Source organism: Delphinus delphis, chromosome 16, assembly GCF_949987515.2.
Source record: "Delphinus delphis chromosome 16, mDelDel1.2, whole genome shotgun sequence".
Classification (NCBI taxonomy): Eukaryota; Metazoa; Chordata; class Mammalia; order Artiodactyla; family Delphinidae; genus Delphinus; species Delphinus delphis.
This window is the reverse complement of record NC_082698.1, coordinates 25,778,230-25,793,629: the sequence shown is the minus strand read 5'-3', so window position 1 is coordinate 25,793,629 and position 15,400 is coordinate 25,778,230. Positions and strand designations below refer to the sequence as shown.

The 15,400-nt window shown below is 43.5% G+C and overlaps 1 protein-coding gene across 10 annotated transcripts in view; it reads left to right on the top strand.

Moving 5' to 3' along the window:
* The window catches only part of WBP1L (WW domain binding protein 1 like), a 71,504-nt gene that overhangs the window by 11,557 nt on the left and 44,547 nt on the right, over positions 1-15,400 (top strand). For 2 of the 10 annotated variants that reach the window (XM_060034156.1, XM_060034158.1), the window contains exons 2-3: positions 4,203-5,394; positions 10,024-10,085. The exons of 1 other annotated variant lie outside the window; for it this stretch is intronic. In XM_060034156.1, the coding sequence (XP_059890139.1) occupies positions 5,307-5,394; positions 10,024-10,085 (150 nt within the window). In that variant the 5' untranslated portion in view covers positions 4,203-5,306. Of the gene's footprint in view, positions 1-4,202; positions 5,395-8,671; positions 8,717-10,023; positions 10,086-15,400 lie in introns of those variants that run through there. 7 more of the 10 variants (XM_060034164.1, XM_060034163.1, XM_060034160.1 and 4 more) reach the window with 6 other exon arrangements.

Genomic DNA, 15,400 nt, shown 5'->3' with positions numbered 1-15,400 from the left:
TTCCCTTGAAATGTCTCTATCAAGTACAGTCTTTTTTTTTTTTTCTGGTACACGGGCCTCTCACTGTTGTGGCCTCTCCCGTTGCAGAGCACAGGCTCTGGATGCGCAGGCTCAGCGGCCATGGCTCACGGACCCATCCGCTCCGCGGCATGTGGGATCTTCCCGGACCTGGGCACGAACCCGTGTCCCCTGCATCGGCAGGCGGACTCTCAACCACTGCGCCACCAGGGAAGCCCAGTCTTTTTTTTTTTTAATTAAAGTATAGTTAATTTACAATGTGTTAATTTCTGGTGTACAGCAAAGTGATTCAGTTTTATATATATGTATGTATATACATATATTCTTTTTCATAATACAATCTTTTTTTTACACATGCATTTAATATCAAATATATGATATTAGGCAGCTTGCTTTCCCTGGTTCCAGCTCTGCACTAGAACAGTTTTCTTGCCATCCTGACCCAAATAATTTCATCAGTTTAACTCCATTCTGTGATTAGGAACTTAGACTTAATTCTCCTATGGGTCATTGCAACTCAGATGTGATTCCTTGAATCCATAGAGAATAAAAAAGCAATAGAGTCTCCAAACAGTAAGGCCTTGGCATTTGTCTCTTCCAGTTAAATTATGATGGGATATGCGGAGTTTCTTTCTTTCTCTTGTTGGTTAGATTCAACAGAAAAATCTGACTGTAGTATTTAAAGTAAAGTTTTAGGAGAAATGTCTTTTTCAATAAAGTGATCCAGCCGATGGGCTGGGCACAGATCTGTAGAGATGCAGTCCTTGCCCTTCCTCTTCCATGCTTAAAACTTTGAGTTGGAAGGGGGCCCTGGTTCATGATATTTTTTCTTCCCCTCACACCCTCCAATAGTATACCCCTTCCGCCCCACCTTTACTCTCCTCCATTGCCCCAGTTTTCAGTCCAGAAGCCCTGCTCCACTCTTCTTTCCTAAATATGGCATTTCAGTGTGACCACCCTTATTCCTTGTAGAATAGTGGGATATGAGACTTTCAGATTCTTACCCTCTTTCTTTCACTTTCTTAGTCTGTTTTATACACCAAAGTGAGCAATTGTCTAAAGTTAACACCATGAGTTGCTGTAAATCCTTTGAGTAGAATCCAACAAACGTTTACCAAAATGTTCATTCTTTGCAGCAGGCTATTATTATTCCTAAGCACTGGGAACCCTCAAACAAGTAGCAGAATCCCTGTCCTCAAGGAGCTAATAATCCTGTGGGAAAGACAGATAATATCCACTGATATGTAATCCGGAGGGATCAGCGCTGTAATGGAAGTGCAAGCAAAGGATGGTGGGAACAACGGCTAGGGCTGGGGGAAGGTGGGGATTTAGGGAAGGTTTCATAGAGGGAGAGGCATTTGGACAGGGCTTTCAAGGTTGATAAGGATAGGTAGGATGTCTGTGGACTAGGAAGGGGGAAAGTTTATTCCGGCATGAAAGAGTGAAAATGGAGCTTTTAGAAGTGGCACATAGTCTGTGGTGGAAGCTTTGCCTGTGGGTGTGCAGAGGACTGTGAGAATAGCTTGAGACTTGAAAGGTGAGCTGCAATTAGACGATAAGGAGGGCTTTTATCCTTTTGTCGAAATTCTGCTGACAGTAGAACTTTCTGTGATGTTGGAAATCATCTATATCTGTGCTGTCCATTTTGTAGCCACGTAGCCACATGTGGCTATTGAGTCCTTGAAATGTGGCTAGGATAACTAAGGAACCGAATTTTTAATTAATTAATTAATTAATTTTTGGCTGCGTCAGGTCTTATTGCAACATGCAGGATCGTTTGTTGCGGTGCTGGGCTCTTCCTTGCTGCACGTGGGCTTCTCTCTAGTTGTGGTGCATGGGCTCAGTAGTAGCCCCTTGGCATGTGGGATCTTAGTTCCCCGACCAGGGATTGAACCCACATCCCCTGCATTGGAAGGCGGATTCTTAACCACTGGATCACCAGGGAAGTCCTGGAACTGAATTTTTAATGGCATTTAATTTTTTGTATCACCTTTATTGAGTTATAATTCACATGCCAAAAGATTCATCCTCTTAAGTGTACAGAAAATGTTTTTTTAGTGAGTCAGAGGGTTGTGTGACCATCACCACTATCTGATTTTAGAACATTTTCATCACCCCACAAAGAAACCCCATAGCCATTAGCAGCCCTTCCCCATTACACCCCCTCCTCCCCCAGCCCCTACAATCACTAATCTACTTTCTGTCTCTTTGGATTTGCCCATTCTGGACATTCTGTATAAATGGAATCATACACCATGTGGTCCTTTGTAACTGGCTTCTTTCACTTAGCATAATGTTTTCAAGATTCTTCCATGTTGATGTATTTGTGTATCATCACATGTATCAGTATTTCATTCCTTTTTATGGCCGGTTAATATTCAGTTGCATGAATGTACCACATTTTATTTATCCATTCATCAGTTGATGGACATTTGAGCTGTGTTCCCTTTTGGGCTATTGTGAATAATGCTGCTATGGACATGTGTGTACAAGTTTTTGTGTACACATATATGTTTTCATTTCTCTTGGATATATACCTAATGGTGGAATTGCTGGGTCATATGATAACTCTATGTGTAACCTTTTGAGGAACTGCCAGACTGTTTTCCAAAGTGGTATGATATTCAGCTTTTAATTTAAAGTAAATAGCTACATGTGACTACTGACTACCTGTTAGACAATGTAGATCTAACAGTTTTCCAGTGTGGAGGTGGAATATAGTCTAATGTAGTGGTGAGGTCATGGGCTCTGGGGGCAGATTACCTGAGTTCCAAACTTGATTCTTCCACTTACTATCCTTGAGCAAGTTACTTTAACCTCTTTGTGCCTCAGTTTCCTCATCTATAAAATGGGAATAATAATAGCACATACTTTAGGGACTTCCCTGGTGGTGCAGTGGTTAAGAATCCACCTGCCAATGCAGGGGACATGGGTTCGAGCCCTGGTCTGGGAAGATCCCACATGCCGCGGAGCAACTGAGCCTGTGCACCGCAACTACTGAGCCAGTGCTCTAGAGCCCACGAGCCACAACTACAGAGCCCACATGCCACAAATACTGAAGCCCGCACACCTAGAACCCATGCTCCGCAGCAAGAGAAGCCACCGCCTAGAGAAGCCTGATGCGCCACAACAAAGAGTAGCCCCCACTCGCCGCAACTAGAGAAAGCCTGAACGCAGCAATGAAGACCCAACGCAGCCTAAATAAATAAGTAAATAAATAAATAAATAAAAGTAGCACGTACTTTATAGGTTTGTTGGGACCTGAAAAGATATATATGTAAAGCTTTTGGAATATACTTCATGGTTATTAAATATAATAATACTTATCACTGCTATTCTTATTGGTAATCCTCAAGAGTGCATTGTGGTTGGTAAGTTAGTGTCAACTCTCAAACTAGGTTCAGAAACTGAGATTTGGGGAGTTTGGAAGTGACTTCCTTGATGCTGTTCTATATCTGAGTTTAGGTTTGTCCCTGTGATCCTTTACCTATGTAGGTAACTCTTCATGGTGAACCTATGTAGAATAGTGGTTCTCAATTGGAGACAATTTTGCCCCTGCCTGAGGACATTTGTCAGTGTCTGGAAACATTTTTGATTGTCGTAACTCAGGAGCACTACTGGCATCTGTTGTATGAAGGCCAGGGGTGCTGCTAAATGTCCTCAGGGTAGTCCCCCACAACAAAGAATTGTCCTCCCCAAAATGTCAGTAGCGCCAAGGTGGAGAAACCCTTGTGTGGTACTTGCTATCCCCTTACCAGCTCCTGACCAGTATCGTGGGATTTGAGGTCAGCCTTCCTATGAAAAGATGTGTGTGAAATAAGCTCTGATGACAAATTTCAGGTGGGACAGTTTAAAGCTTTAGTGTCCTGAATCCTGATGTCGCTCAGATTTGCTGACATGTGTTACCAGTCAGCTCATCATCGTCAGCCAACATCAACTGTTTTGACAAAAGCACATTTTTTTAGTCTGTGGTTCAGTAAGCAGGTGAGCCTCCCTAAGTCACCCCATCTTAAACCTTCTTTCCTCTCACTTTGGTCTGCCTTTGTGGTTTCACTTTAAGAACGTTTGTCTTCATCCCAGTGGAAGCCTGAGGGCCAGTCACTTTCTTTTCTGTGTCCTCCATGGTCCCACCACCAATCTGAACTGAGTCATGTTCTTAGAACTTTTTCCTTTCCTCATTCCAGATCTTGGCTCTCCTCTCATTTTCGGCCTCACGAATGTTAGTTTGTTCTCACGCACGCTCAGCCTGCAGAAACCGTTAGATGTTCCCAGGTCGCCACGAGGGAAGCTGATGGTCCTGGACTTTACCAGAGCTGTGTCTGGAGGAGAGCCCTCTCTTCCAGGTCCAGGATGTCCCTCATCTGTGGGTGCTGGGCACAAGCTGGCTACTCTGTGGGTGCTGTGGGTAAGTTAGATGGCTTTGGATTCAGAATTCCAACAGCCTTTTGAATGCCTGGCCATCCGTACACCTGAGGGCCTCTTTCTTTCTTGCCTTAAGTTGCTGGACTGACGTTTGAGGGACCATCAGGACCAGGTGGAGCAATGACCAGGTGGGTTCATTCCTTGCCCTGCCACCCCAACTGTGGGCCCTGCTGGGGCCACCGACCCCACTATAACCACACAGACAGAGCAGCCACTGGGTGACAGGGAACGGCGACAGCGGGTCTTGGTGACCTGTCCACTCAGCTGCATACAACAGGCTGAGGTCTGCCAGTGGGCACCTCCCTTTTGGCCCATCCTTTGAAGTTCCACTAGGTGGAGCAAAGTCTGGCCAAAAACCCACATGCAAATGTGGAAACCACAAACAAAGAAATACAAATAAATCCAGAACATTGCAACATGGGAGGTAAAGAAAAGGGAAACAAGTCTCATTCTATTGAATTCTGCAGCTTGTTGATACAATTCTGGGCTTTCCCAGTGTGGGAATTAAAATAGGTCATCCTCTCAGACTTGTCAGTCTTGCCTGGATGGGGTTTTTGGGGTTTGGGGGATACTTTCGCTTACTCAGCTACATTCCCATAGCTGAATTTATTTACTTTTGGTTTTCATCTTTCCATACTTTTTTCTGTGGGAAAGCAGATGAGCTGTGTATCTTCTGTTCCTGGTGCCGTCATCACCCTCATAGAGCCACGGCTCAGTTTTGATTCACCATCTTAGGTGTTTTAAAGAATTTAAACTTGTTTTGGAAGAGATGAGAGTGAATGTAAGACGTTACAAGAATATTTGTGGTTTGGAAAGGTGGATCCTAGAGTGAAGTTATCAAAACATTTCTGTTTTGATTTTTAAATATGGAGCAAGACAGATCTTACATTGTAACACTGTTTTGTTACACATTCTTGCAGATCAGAGACACGCGCGGTGCATGGAGAAAATGCGGTGCGTGGAGAAAATAATTATATTTTTCAAAATTGTACATACTGCTTTTTGTTCGCCGTTTAAAAATTAATCTTCCTCATCTAAAATTCCACCTGGCAGTTTCACTCCAATCGTATCAAAACCCAACCAAACACAGACACAATGAAAAACACCATAGCTTAGTTTATTGATCAGATTTACACTTTTGTGGTTTATTTGGGAGAGAAAGTTAATATTTGTCTTTCTACACTAGGATGTTGGAGCACGGTAGCTCTTTGGGACTTGAATATAGAGTCGAACAGTGTGAGAAGTTCATCCTGTGTACTTTTTTCTTTTTTTCTTGAGTCCCTTGTCTTTAATTATGCAAATCCCCTTGCTGCTGTTGCTGTGGGTGGGAGCTGGGAGTGGAACACCTGCACCGGCCTGATTTCTCATAAGGACCAATCTGGCTGTCTCTCCAATCCCTTTCTTTTTTTTTTTTTTTTCCAATCCCTTTCTTAGACCCGATTGCTGCCTTTCTTTGGGCTTTGAGGTACCTTTTACCTTTTCACATCAGTTTTTAATTACACAAAAATAACACACGCTCATAACAATGGTAAATAATAGAGAAATACAAAAATACTTAGAGGAAAAAGTGAAAGTTTGTGGTTTGTTGTGTATTTTTGGTTTTTCTGCTTATGCTGCAAATTTATAGATATAGTAATATAACTCCTATGTATAAACTTACATCCACACACATATAAAATACATAAAGTTGTTGGTATGGGTAGGGTTCTTTATTTTATTTGTTTTTAAAGCAAAAATGGGATAATTTATATGTAGTACTTTAACAACATGCACCTTTTTTAAAACCTTAATATATTGTAGACTTCTTTTCATATCGCATATATGCCTCTGATTTTTTTTTAATGCCTGTAATTACTTTAGACCATGATTTATTTGACTACCCCTCCATAAATGAACGTACATTGTGTCCAAGGTATTGCCATTTCAAGCTGTGCAGCAGTGAACATTGTTGCACTTATTTCTTTCTGCAGTTTGCTAGGTTCCTAGAAGTGGAACTGGGGACTATGGGATTATAGGGTATGTACATTTGGAATTTGGGGCCAATAGTGCCAAGTTGCTCCCCAAAACGGCTTTATCAGTTCACATTCCCATCAGTAGCGCATGCAAGGCCTCACTTCTCCACACACATGTGAACATCATTTCTTCACCTGCACCCTCTGTATATCCTTGGAGATGTGCCTTCTGACTCTTAACATGGGCACCTGGGGAACATTTCAGTTTACTTTCTCAAAAGCCTATAGGTCTCTAATTGGCTTAGCTTCCAGTCTCCCTGTCTGCAAACTGGTTGCTCCCTTTGCTGTGGAGTAGGATTCACACAAGGGCAGTGAGCCTCTAGCCAGAGGAGGGTAGAAATGCCTGCCCATGTGCTGAAGGAAGTGGTTTGTGGTCCCTGGAAGATGTCAAGCAGGTGGCCTGGAGCTGTTGGCCAATTGCTGTGTGGTACACAAGTCTAATTTCATGCCCGACCTACCACCCCCTCCGTGGTGGCCATCCCAGAAGAGATGCCTGGAAGTGGCATTGCTGAGAGTGCAGACTCTGGAGCCAGACTGCCTCCATATAACCTTGGACTAGTTAGTTAACTCAGTATCCTCATCTGTAAAATGGGTTAATAGCGCCTAGCCTGTAGGGTTATTGTGAGGGTTAACTGAATTAATACTTGTAAAGCACTTAGAGCAGTGCCTGCCACATAGTAATTACTTGGCAAATGTTAGCCTTTGTTGTTGTTGTTGTTATTAATTATTTTAGCTCTGGGGAACTTTAAGACTTCCCTCTTCCCTTACTGACCCAAGGTTTGTTTTCAGTGGAGGAATTTAAGAATATATTTTGGTTCACTCCTTGTCCAAAATGCACGTGAATCACTTTCCATATCATCAGCCTTGGTGATCAGATGAGAGGTGTTTTTCCAACAACTATTTTCTAATAATAAGATATGAAATTATTTATTCTTAGAGCAGGTAAGTTAGGATATATGCTATTTTTCTGATACACGCACCACTGCAGCCTCTTGAGTGAGGAAAAGAGTGGGGGGTTGTGGTTAGTCGTTCATTCTGACCACAGTGCTGCCACACGCAGATCTGTCTGCTCTCAGCACACAGTGGACTGTACCGAGCTGAGGGACTCCCTCGGGCTTCTTGACACCTGTCCCCAACCTCCATTTGGTACTTCCTGTTCTGAGGTGAGGATGGTTTCTGAGGCTTTTTTTTTTCTTTTTTGTAATACAGCTTTATTGAGATATAATTCACATACCATAAAATTCACTCTTTTAGAGTATACAATTTAGTGGGTTTTAGTGTATTCACAAGTTTGGACCACCTCACCACTAGGTAATTTCAGAATGTTTTCATCACCCCCAAAAGAAATGCTGTATCAGCAGTCATTCCCCCTCTCCCTGCCCCATCCCCCAAGTCGCTGGCAACCAATAATCTGCTTTCTGTCTCTGTCCATTATGGACATTTCATGTAAATGGAATCATATACCATGTGCTATTTTGTGAGTGCCTTCTTTCACTTAGCATAGTATTTTCAAGGTTCATCCATGTTGTAACATGTATCACTATGTCATTCCTTTTTATGGCCGATAAATATTCCTCTGTCTGGTTGTAACACATTTAGTCCTCAATTGATGGATATTTGGGCTTTTTTCACTTTGGGGCTATTATGAATAATGCTGCTTTGAACATGAATATACAGTTTTTGAGTGGACATATGTTTTCATTCTCATGAGTATACGCTTAGAAGTAGAATTGCTGGGTCATATCGTCACTCTATGTTTAACTTTTGAGGAACTGCCAGACTGTTTTCCATAGTGGCTGCACCATTATATATCTCCGCTAGCAATGTATGAGGGTTTCAGTTTCTCCACATCCTCGTCAATACTGTCTTTTTAAAAATCATAACCATCCTAGTGGGTGTGAAGTAGTATCCCACTGTGGTTTTGATTTGTTTTTCCCTAATAAGTAGTAATGTTGAACATCTTTTTGTGTTCTTTTTTTGTTTGTTTTTTGGTGGGTTTTTTTTTTTTTTGGTTTGTTTGTTTTTTGGTTTTATTGGCCATGCCATGTGGCACGTAGGATCTTAGTTCCCCGACCAGGGATTGAACCCCTGCCCCCTGCATTGGAAGCTCAGAGTCTTAACCACTGGACTGCCAGGGGAGTCCCCTTTTTGTGTTCTTACTGGCCATTTGTATATATTCTTTGGAGAAATGCCTATTCAATCCTTTGTTTGTTTTAAAGGCCCTTATCAGACTGACAGGACAGTGGTCTTCCCACGGAATCCCAGTGAGTGACTGTCCAAGGGGAGGTTTTCCTTTAAACTAGACTTTGTCAGAGCTCTGGCACTCTAGACCTAGCCATGCTAACATCTCTTCTCATGACCCTGGACCAATTACTTTACCTCTCTGAGCCTTCATTACTTCTATCAGCATCTCCCAGAGACGGGTCCGAGGCAGCCTTTCTGCTGTAAGAGGAAGAGGCCCTCGTGGTCCCAGAAGTCTACCATTTCTCATGGAGATTCATGACGCACATGCTTTACTGTTAAGCCTCGGAAGAGTCTCACAGTTAAGAGACGTATATGAATCCCTTATCAGATAAATGATTTGCAAATATTTCCTCCCAATCTGTCTTTTTTTCACTTTCTTGATGGTGTCCTTTGAAGTACAACTGTTTTTAATTTTGATGAATTCCAGTTTATCTGTGTTTTTCTTTTGTTGCTTGAGCTTTTGGTGTTCCCTATTTGTTTTAAGGGCTCTGTAAAACAATATTATTTAGGGTCAAAAATGGACATTATTCAGAATAGAATCCTTTAATTTTTTTTTTATTATGGAGTATTTTAAACATTTACAAAAAAAAAAGAGAATGGTATAATGAACCAGCATGTACCCATCTCCCAACCTCAGCGATTTAGTGTCTTGGCCAGTCTTGTTTTATCTATACTGTATCCACTTTCACTTCCATTTATCCCCAGTGAAATTATTTTGAAGCAGATTTCAGACTTCATATCATCTCAACCATAAATAGTTCTGTTTGAATCTCTAAAAGATAAAAGGACTATGTTTCCGAACATAACCACCCTCCCATATCACACCCTAAAAAATTGACAATAATTCCTTAATGTTACAGGAGAGGATCTTGTGTGTGAGAATTTAATTTGGATCTAGGGGTAAAAATACTATTAGAAAATTAAGCTAATTATGATAGTTCTTCAGTTTTCGTGAGTAATTAACCCTGTGTCACACTACTTTAAAAAAGTTACTCCCCAGTGACACGCTTCAATCCTATGAGTATCAAAAGTGCTCTTCCAACCACAGCTTTTTCTTTTTTACTTGAGCAGATCTAGTGGTGAAGCTTTAATCATAGCAGCCCGCTCCCCCCCTTTTTCCCTCTCAAAACTTTTTTTTTTTTTGGACACATATCCATTTCCAACCTCTTCCCAGTATATAAAGTGAAAGATTAACTTATGACTTTTGCCCTCAATTTCTAGTGTAGGGAGAATTTTTGGAAAAATCCTGTTCTTATCTGAGATTGCACAAATGTTCAGAGAAACCTAGGAAAATGAGGAGACCCTGTTTGCGTATCTTCTCTTTCAGCTCTCCAGGGCCTAGGCTGGGTGTCCCCATCCCGTGTCTGGCTGACCATGCCCACCCTCAAGGTACAGTATTGGCGGGGGGGTGGGGGTGGGGGGGTGTCTCATGGCTAATGAGCAATGCTGCTGAGGGAGAGGTGGAACATGGAATTTGGAGGCAAAGAAAGACACCGTAGAGATAATGATGCTATGAACAGATGTTTGGTAAGAGAGGCCGTGCTGTTCGAAATGTAGGAAATTTAGGGTTGAACAGGCTTCTTAATTGTGGGACCCTTCAGAGGCTTAACCGTAAAACACAGGCATCGTGAATCTCCAAAAGGGTCGGTAAACTTCTTTAACCATGTGAGCCTCTTATCGCAGAAATGGCTGCCTCGGAGCGGTCTCTGGGTGATGCTGATAAAAGTACTGAAGGCTCAGAGAGGTGAAGTAATTGGCCCGGGGTCATGAGAATAGGTGGTAGCATGGTAGAGTGCCAGAGCCCTGACAGAGTCTAGCTTAAAGGAAAATCTGCCCCTAGGCAGTCAATTACTGGGGTTCCATGGGAAGACCTCTGCCTCTTCAGTCAGAAACCCTAGGTCTAGTCCTAGGTCAACTCACACTCCAGACCAGTGTACTGCCCGGCAAGTGGGGATGGTAACTGCCTGGCCCTGTCACCAGCTGATATAAGGAACAATGAAAAGGGATATGAAAGTAGTTTATAAACCTGAGATCTCTGCAAGGATGATGCTTTATTGTGTCTCTCATTGGTTAGTGCCACCTTTTCTATAACACTGGGAATTCCCTGGTAGTCCAGTGGTTAGGACCCTGTGCTCCTACTTTCGAGGGCCTGGGTTCAATCCCTGGTCGGAGAACTAAGATCCCACAAGCTGCATGGTGTGGCCGAAAAAAAAAATGTAATTCTCAATAATACTGAGCACATCTTGCCAAGAACGTGCATCTTGAGAAAAGTGAAGGACTTTGGAATGTTGGATATAAAATATAAGATATTGGCACCTGCTACTTCTTTTCAGGGAGGGACAGTGACTTGTGCTGACTTCTTGCTGTGACGGGGGATGCTTTCTCAAAGGCCCTTCCAGCGTTTTCCCCCTAAGTTTTCTACTTATAGAGTAGGGTCTTCCTGCCCACTTCTGCGTTGCTGTAGTGCTTTCTTCACGATTTGGACTCCGGGTCAAGGTGTTTTTGAAACTGCTGTCATCCTGTGTTGCCTCACTCTCTGCGGCCTGGGAATCCAGGGTTCAGGTGTGGCCCGTGGTTGGGTGTAATGTGACGGAAGGTCCAGCATCCCTGCATCTGGTGTGATTCCCTCTCCAGTTTCACCACCTTCAGTCATCATTTTACTTGGGGTGTGGACATGCATGTTCCAGAAGTTTCACCACTCCCTACAGGTTATGGGAGAGATAAGTTTTCATAAAGTTTTCCGCTGGTATTTTTGACCATGAAATCTTAGACCTGGAGTAGATTTGGTTACCGAACAGCCTAAGGAAGGAGGAGGTAGTATTTGATATACATAAGATCCAGGAACTGAGGGAAGGCCTAGTGCCAGGAGCTGTGTTTCCAACTAGGCCTTTTTTTTTTTTTTTTTTTTTTTTGTGGTATGCGGGCCTCTCACTGTTGTGGCCTCTCCCGTTGCGGAGCACAGGCTCCGGACACGCAGGCTCAGCGGCCATGGCTCATGGGCCCAGCCGCTCCGCGGCATGTGGGATCTTCCCGGACCGGGGCACGAACCCGTGTCCCCTGCATCGGCAGGCGGACTCTCAACCTCTCTGCCACCAGGGAAGCCCCCAACTAGGGGCTTATTAAGTTTCACAATCCTTTAAGCAAAAAAGGCAACTTCTAGGTGTTGCTAATGGAGTTTCTGGTGAACGGGAGGCAAAACCAGAAGCCGCTTCATCCCATTCCCCATAAAGGAAAAACTGTCATGGGGGCGTTAGATCACGTCCCAGTTCTGCCTGGAGGAAGGCCGTTTTGCTTTTGAGATGGCTTAAGTGCTTTAAATTCCTCAGCTGAGAAATTAGATAGCCAGAGGGTTTCGCAATCCCTTCATCAAGCCTCCTGAGCTCAGAGTACCATCCAGGTGCACTCCTTATCTCTTAGCTGTTTTTCAGGTTTCTGTGACCAGAAAAAGTCACCTGCCCAAATGTTTGGGAATTTAGGTGCATTAGCTTCATTTTTACCATCTTCTCTTTAGTCATCAATTCTCTTCATCCATGTAACCAGTTTTTCTTGAGGGCCTGCTTTGTGTGAGGCATTACTTGGTATTGTGAGGGACCCAGAAATGAAAGTTACCCATCTTGCCCTTAAGTTGCTTATACTATAGAAGAGGAGATAGGCCTGAGAATAAATAACTTTGCTGAATTTATGAGCACGTGAAAAAGGGAGTGGTACTACCAAATGTAAAATAGATAGCTAGTGGGAAGCAGCCGCATAGCACAGGGAGATCAGCTCCCTGTTTTGTGACCACCTAGAGGGGTGGGATAGGGAGGGTGGGAGGGAGATGCAAGAGGGAGGAGATATGGGGATATATGTATATGTATAGCTGATTCACTTCGTTATAAAGCAGAAACTAACCATTGTAAAGCAATTATACTCCAATAAAGATGTTAAAAAAAAAAGTGGATTTTCCTATAAAATCACAACCAAGATGATCTCTCGCTGGAGAGTGTGCACACTTGCTCTTATGGCTTTGCATCCAGGGGGCCCGGAGCTGCTTCCAGGGACTTAGAGTTGAGGTACCTTTAATAAAATGACCATGATGTTAGCCCTTTCCTTGGGCCTACCACCATTGCACCAAAAGTGGAGTCTCTCTCTACCCTGCCCTAAATTTAAATATAAGTGAAAGATGAAATCAGATTTAGTGGGGACCTTGAAGACTAATTTTCCTAAATGGAATTCTCTTTCCAAGTTACATGTGAGAGTGTATCATGTAGTTGGTGTGACCTAGGCCCCCCCCCCCTTTTTTTTCTTATTCCGATCTTTGGTTTAGAGAGCAATTTGTGAGGAGACATGAAATGTTTCTGGGGACAGCCCTGAGTTGTAGCTTGCTGATTTTCATGTAATTCTTGGCTACTTGACAGTTTGGTGAACTGTTTTCAGGGCAGGAAAAATGAACCTAGCATTTTGGTATAAAAACAAACAAGGCTGCTGTTGTACTTGGTAAAGCTGAAGTTGCCGATCCAGCAACAGCACACTAACCATCAGTGACAGCCCCCTGTCAGTGGTGAGTTTCGGAGACCCCTGGACTCTCCAGAGAGGGCAGTAAATGTTTATCCACGAAGGTGATAAATATCAGAGGGGTGATTGATTGTCAGCAGGAAAGGATTTTCTTGTTAGGGGGCAGAGAAGCAAGAGGCAGAAGCCTTAGGAAGCTGTTGTAAACTGGTTTCAGCTTCCGCTACTTTGATTTTTCTCTCTTTTTATTTTAAAAAGTTTTTTTAAAGTTTATTTGTTGTGATTGTTTATGAGCTATTTCTATATATATATTTTATTTTATTTATTTTTGGCTGTGTTGGGTCTTCATTGCTGCGCACGGGCTTTCTCTAGTTGCAGTGAGTGGGGGCTACTCTTTGCTGCAGTGCGAGGGCTTCTCACTGTGGTGGCTTCTCTTGTTGTGGAGCACGGGCTCTAGGCACATGAGCTTCAGTAGTTGCGGTGCGTGGGCACCTAGTTGTGGCTCGCGGGCTCCAGAGCGCAGGCTTAGTAGTTGTGGCACACGGGCTTAGTTGCTCAGCGGCATGTGAGATCTTCCGGACCAGGGCTCGAACCCGTGTTCCTTGCATTGGCAGGCGGATTCTTAACCACTGCGCCACCAGGATTTTTCTCTCTTTTTAAAGGGCTAAGGCTGTACCATTGCCATGGATGTCTTCTCTCCACCTCCCACATCCCCCCCCCCAAAGTCCACTTCAAGATTTATCATATTTTAGTAGTAGTCATCAGAAAGAAAAGGTATGCTGGTTACAGGTACTCAGTAAATACACACATGCATGCATTGTACCTCCAGCTGATCTTTGCCCATCGTCTGCCTTTCTCAGATGCCCCGTGTGCCCTTGTTTCCATGCTTTCAGTCATGCTTGGCCCTGCTTAATGTGTTCCCCTTCTCCCCGCAAACCCTACATGATTTTTAGTTAGCCATCTCTTGGTAAAACTTTCTTTGGCCATTTTATCCCTCAATAGCTTCCTTTCTTCAAGCCCTTCGTGCATTTACTGCCTCTACTCCTCCCCTCCCATTTGTTGTAGGGTGCCTACGTTTGTCTCTGTGTCTGCTGTCTTTTCTCTCTAACTGTGTAATCGAATAAATCAGTCCTCCAGGGCCAGACCAGTTCATCCAGTGTTGCATCCTTCTCATCTCCATGGTATATCCTGGGTGGCTGGATGCGACTGTGACTGTCATGTCACAGAAGAGGGGAAGTGACGGGTATAATATCAAAATACTGTCTCCATGCGCGTTCAAGCCATTCTGGAGCCCCACACACCTGGTTGTAATGCTGGCTCCACTGCTTACTAGCTGTGTGTCCTTGAATGATTACCTAACGTCACTGAAGCTCATGTTTTTCATCTGTAAAATATGAGATATCAGCGTAGGTTAAGATCCTCCCTCTCTGAAATGTATCATTTGATGTTTAGCAAGTGATTGCAATTGAGGGCTGTTTGCCCAGACAACTTCTGGGAAGACTCAGTACAATAGCAGGAGAGCATCCACAGGTTTTCATGGATGCCTTGTAGAAGAAACAAGCCCTGTGACTTGTAGAACTCCTTGTTCTGCTCGGAGCCCAGGAGAGGTGTGTTTTCTTACCTCGGCAGGCTTGCTACATGTCTGCCTTTGTCCAGCCCCAGGACACAGATAATCTAGTGTTCTTGGTTTCTGGCAGCTGAGCAGTCCTTAACATTTCTACTTGGCAAGGTTCTGCAAATCTTTGTTCTGGGCTTGGAATTCTTCCTATGGCATTCCCCAAAATAATTACTTCAGGATCCTTTTATTGATGCCAAGCCTGGCATTCATGACGTGACGATATCTTGGTTTGACTTTGATTGTGGCGCTCCCATTGGTTTGGGGTTTGGGTTAGTATTCATTTCTGTGTTTTTTGAGTCAGAACTCTAGGGCAATTAAATGTGCTTGTGCACAACCCGAGAAAGATAAGAAAGGTCTTTTATTTTTATCTTAGATGTTCTGTGTCGACCTAGCAGCCTCTACTCAAAACTCCTGGAAATAAAAAGGCTTTAGGTCTGGAGATTATCTCCTGCCCTAGAAGCCTGGCAGTTGTCCTGTTCTGACAAAACCCTCTTTCTTCAGATTCCTTGATTGCGAAATGAGAAACTCGGGGGCCCTCAACCCTAGTCTCCTTTAGCCTCCACTGGCCAGATGACAAGCACTTCACCAGGTTAGT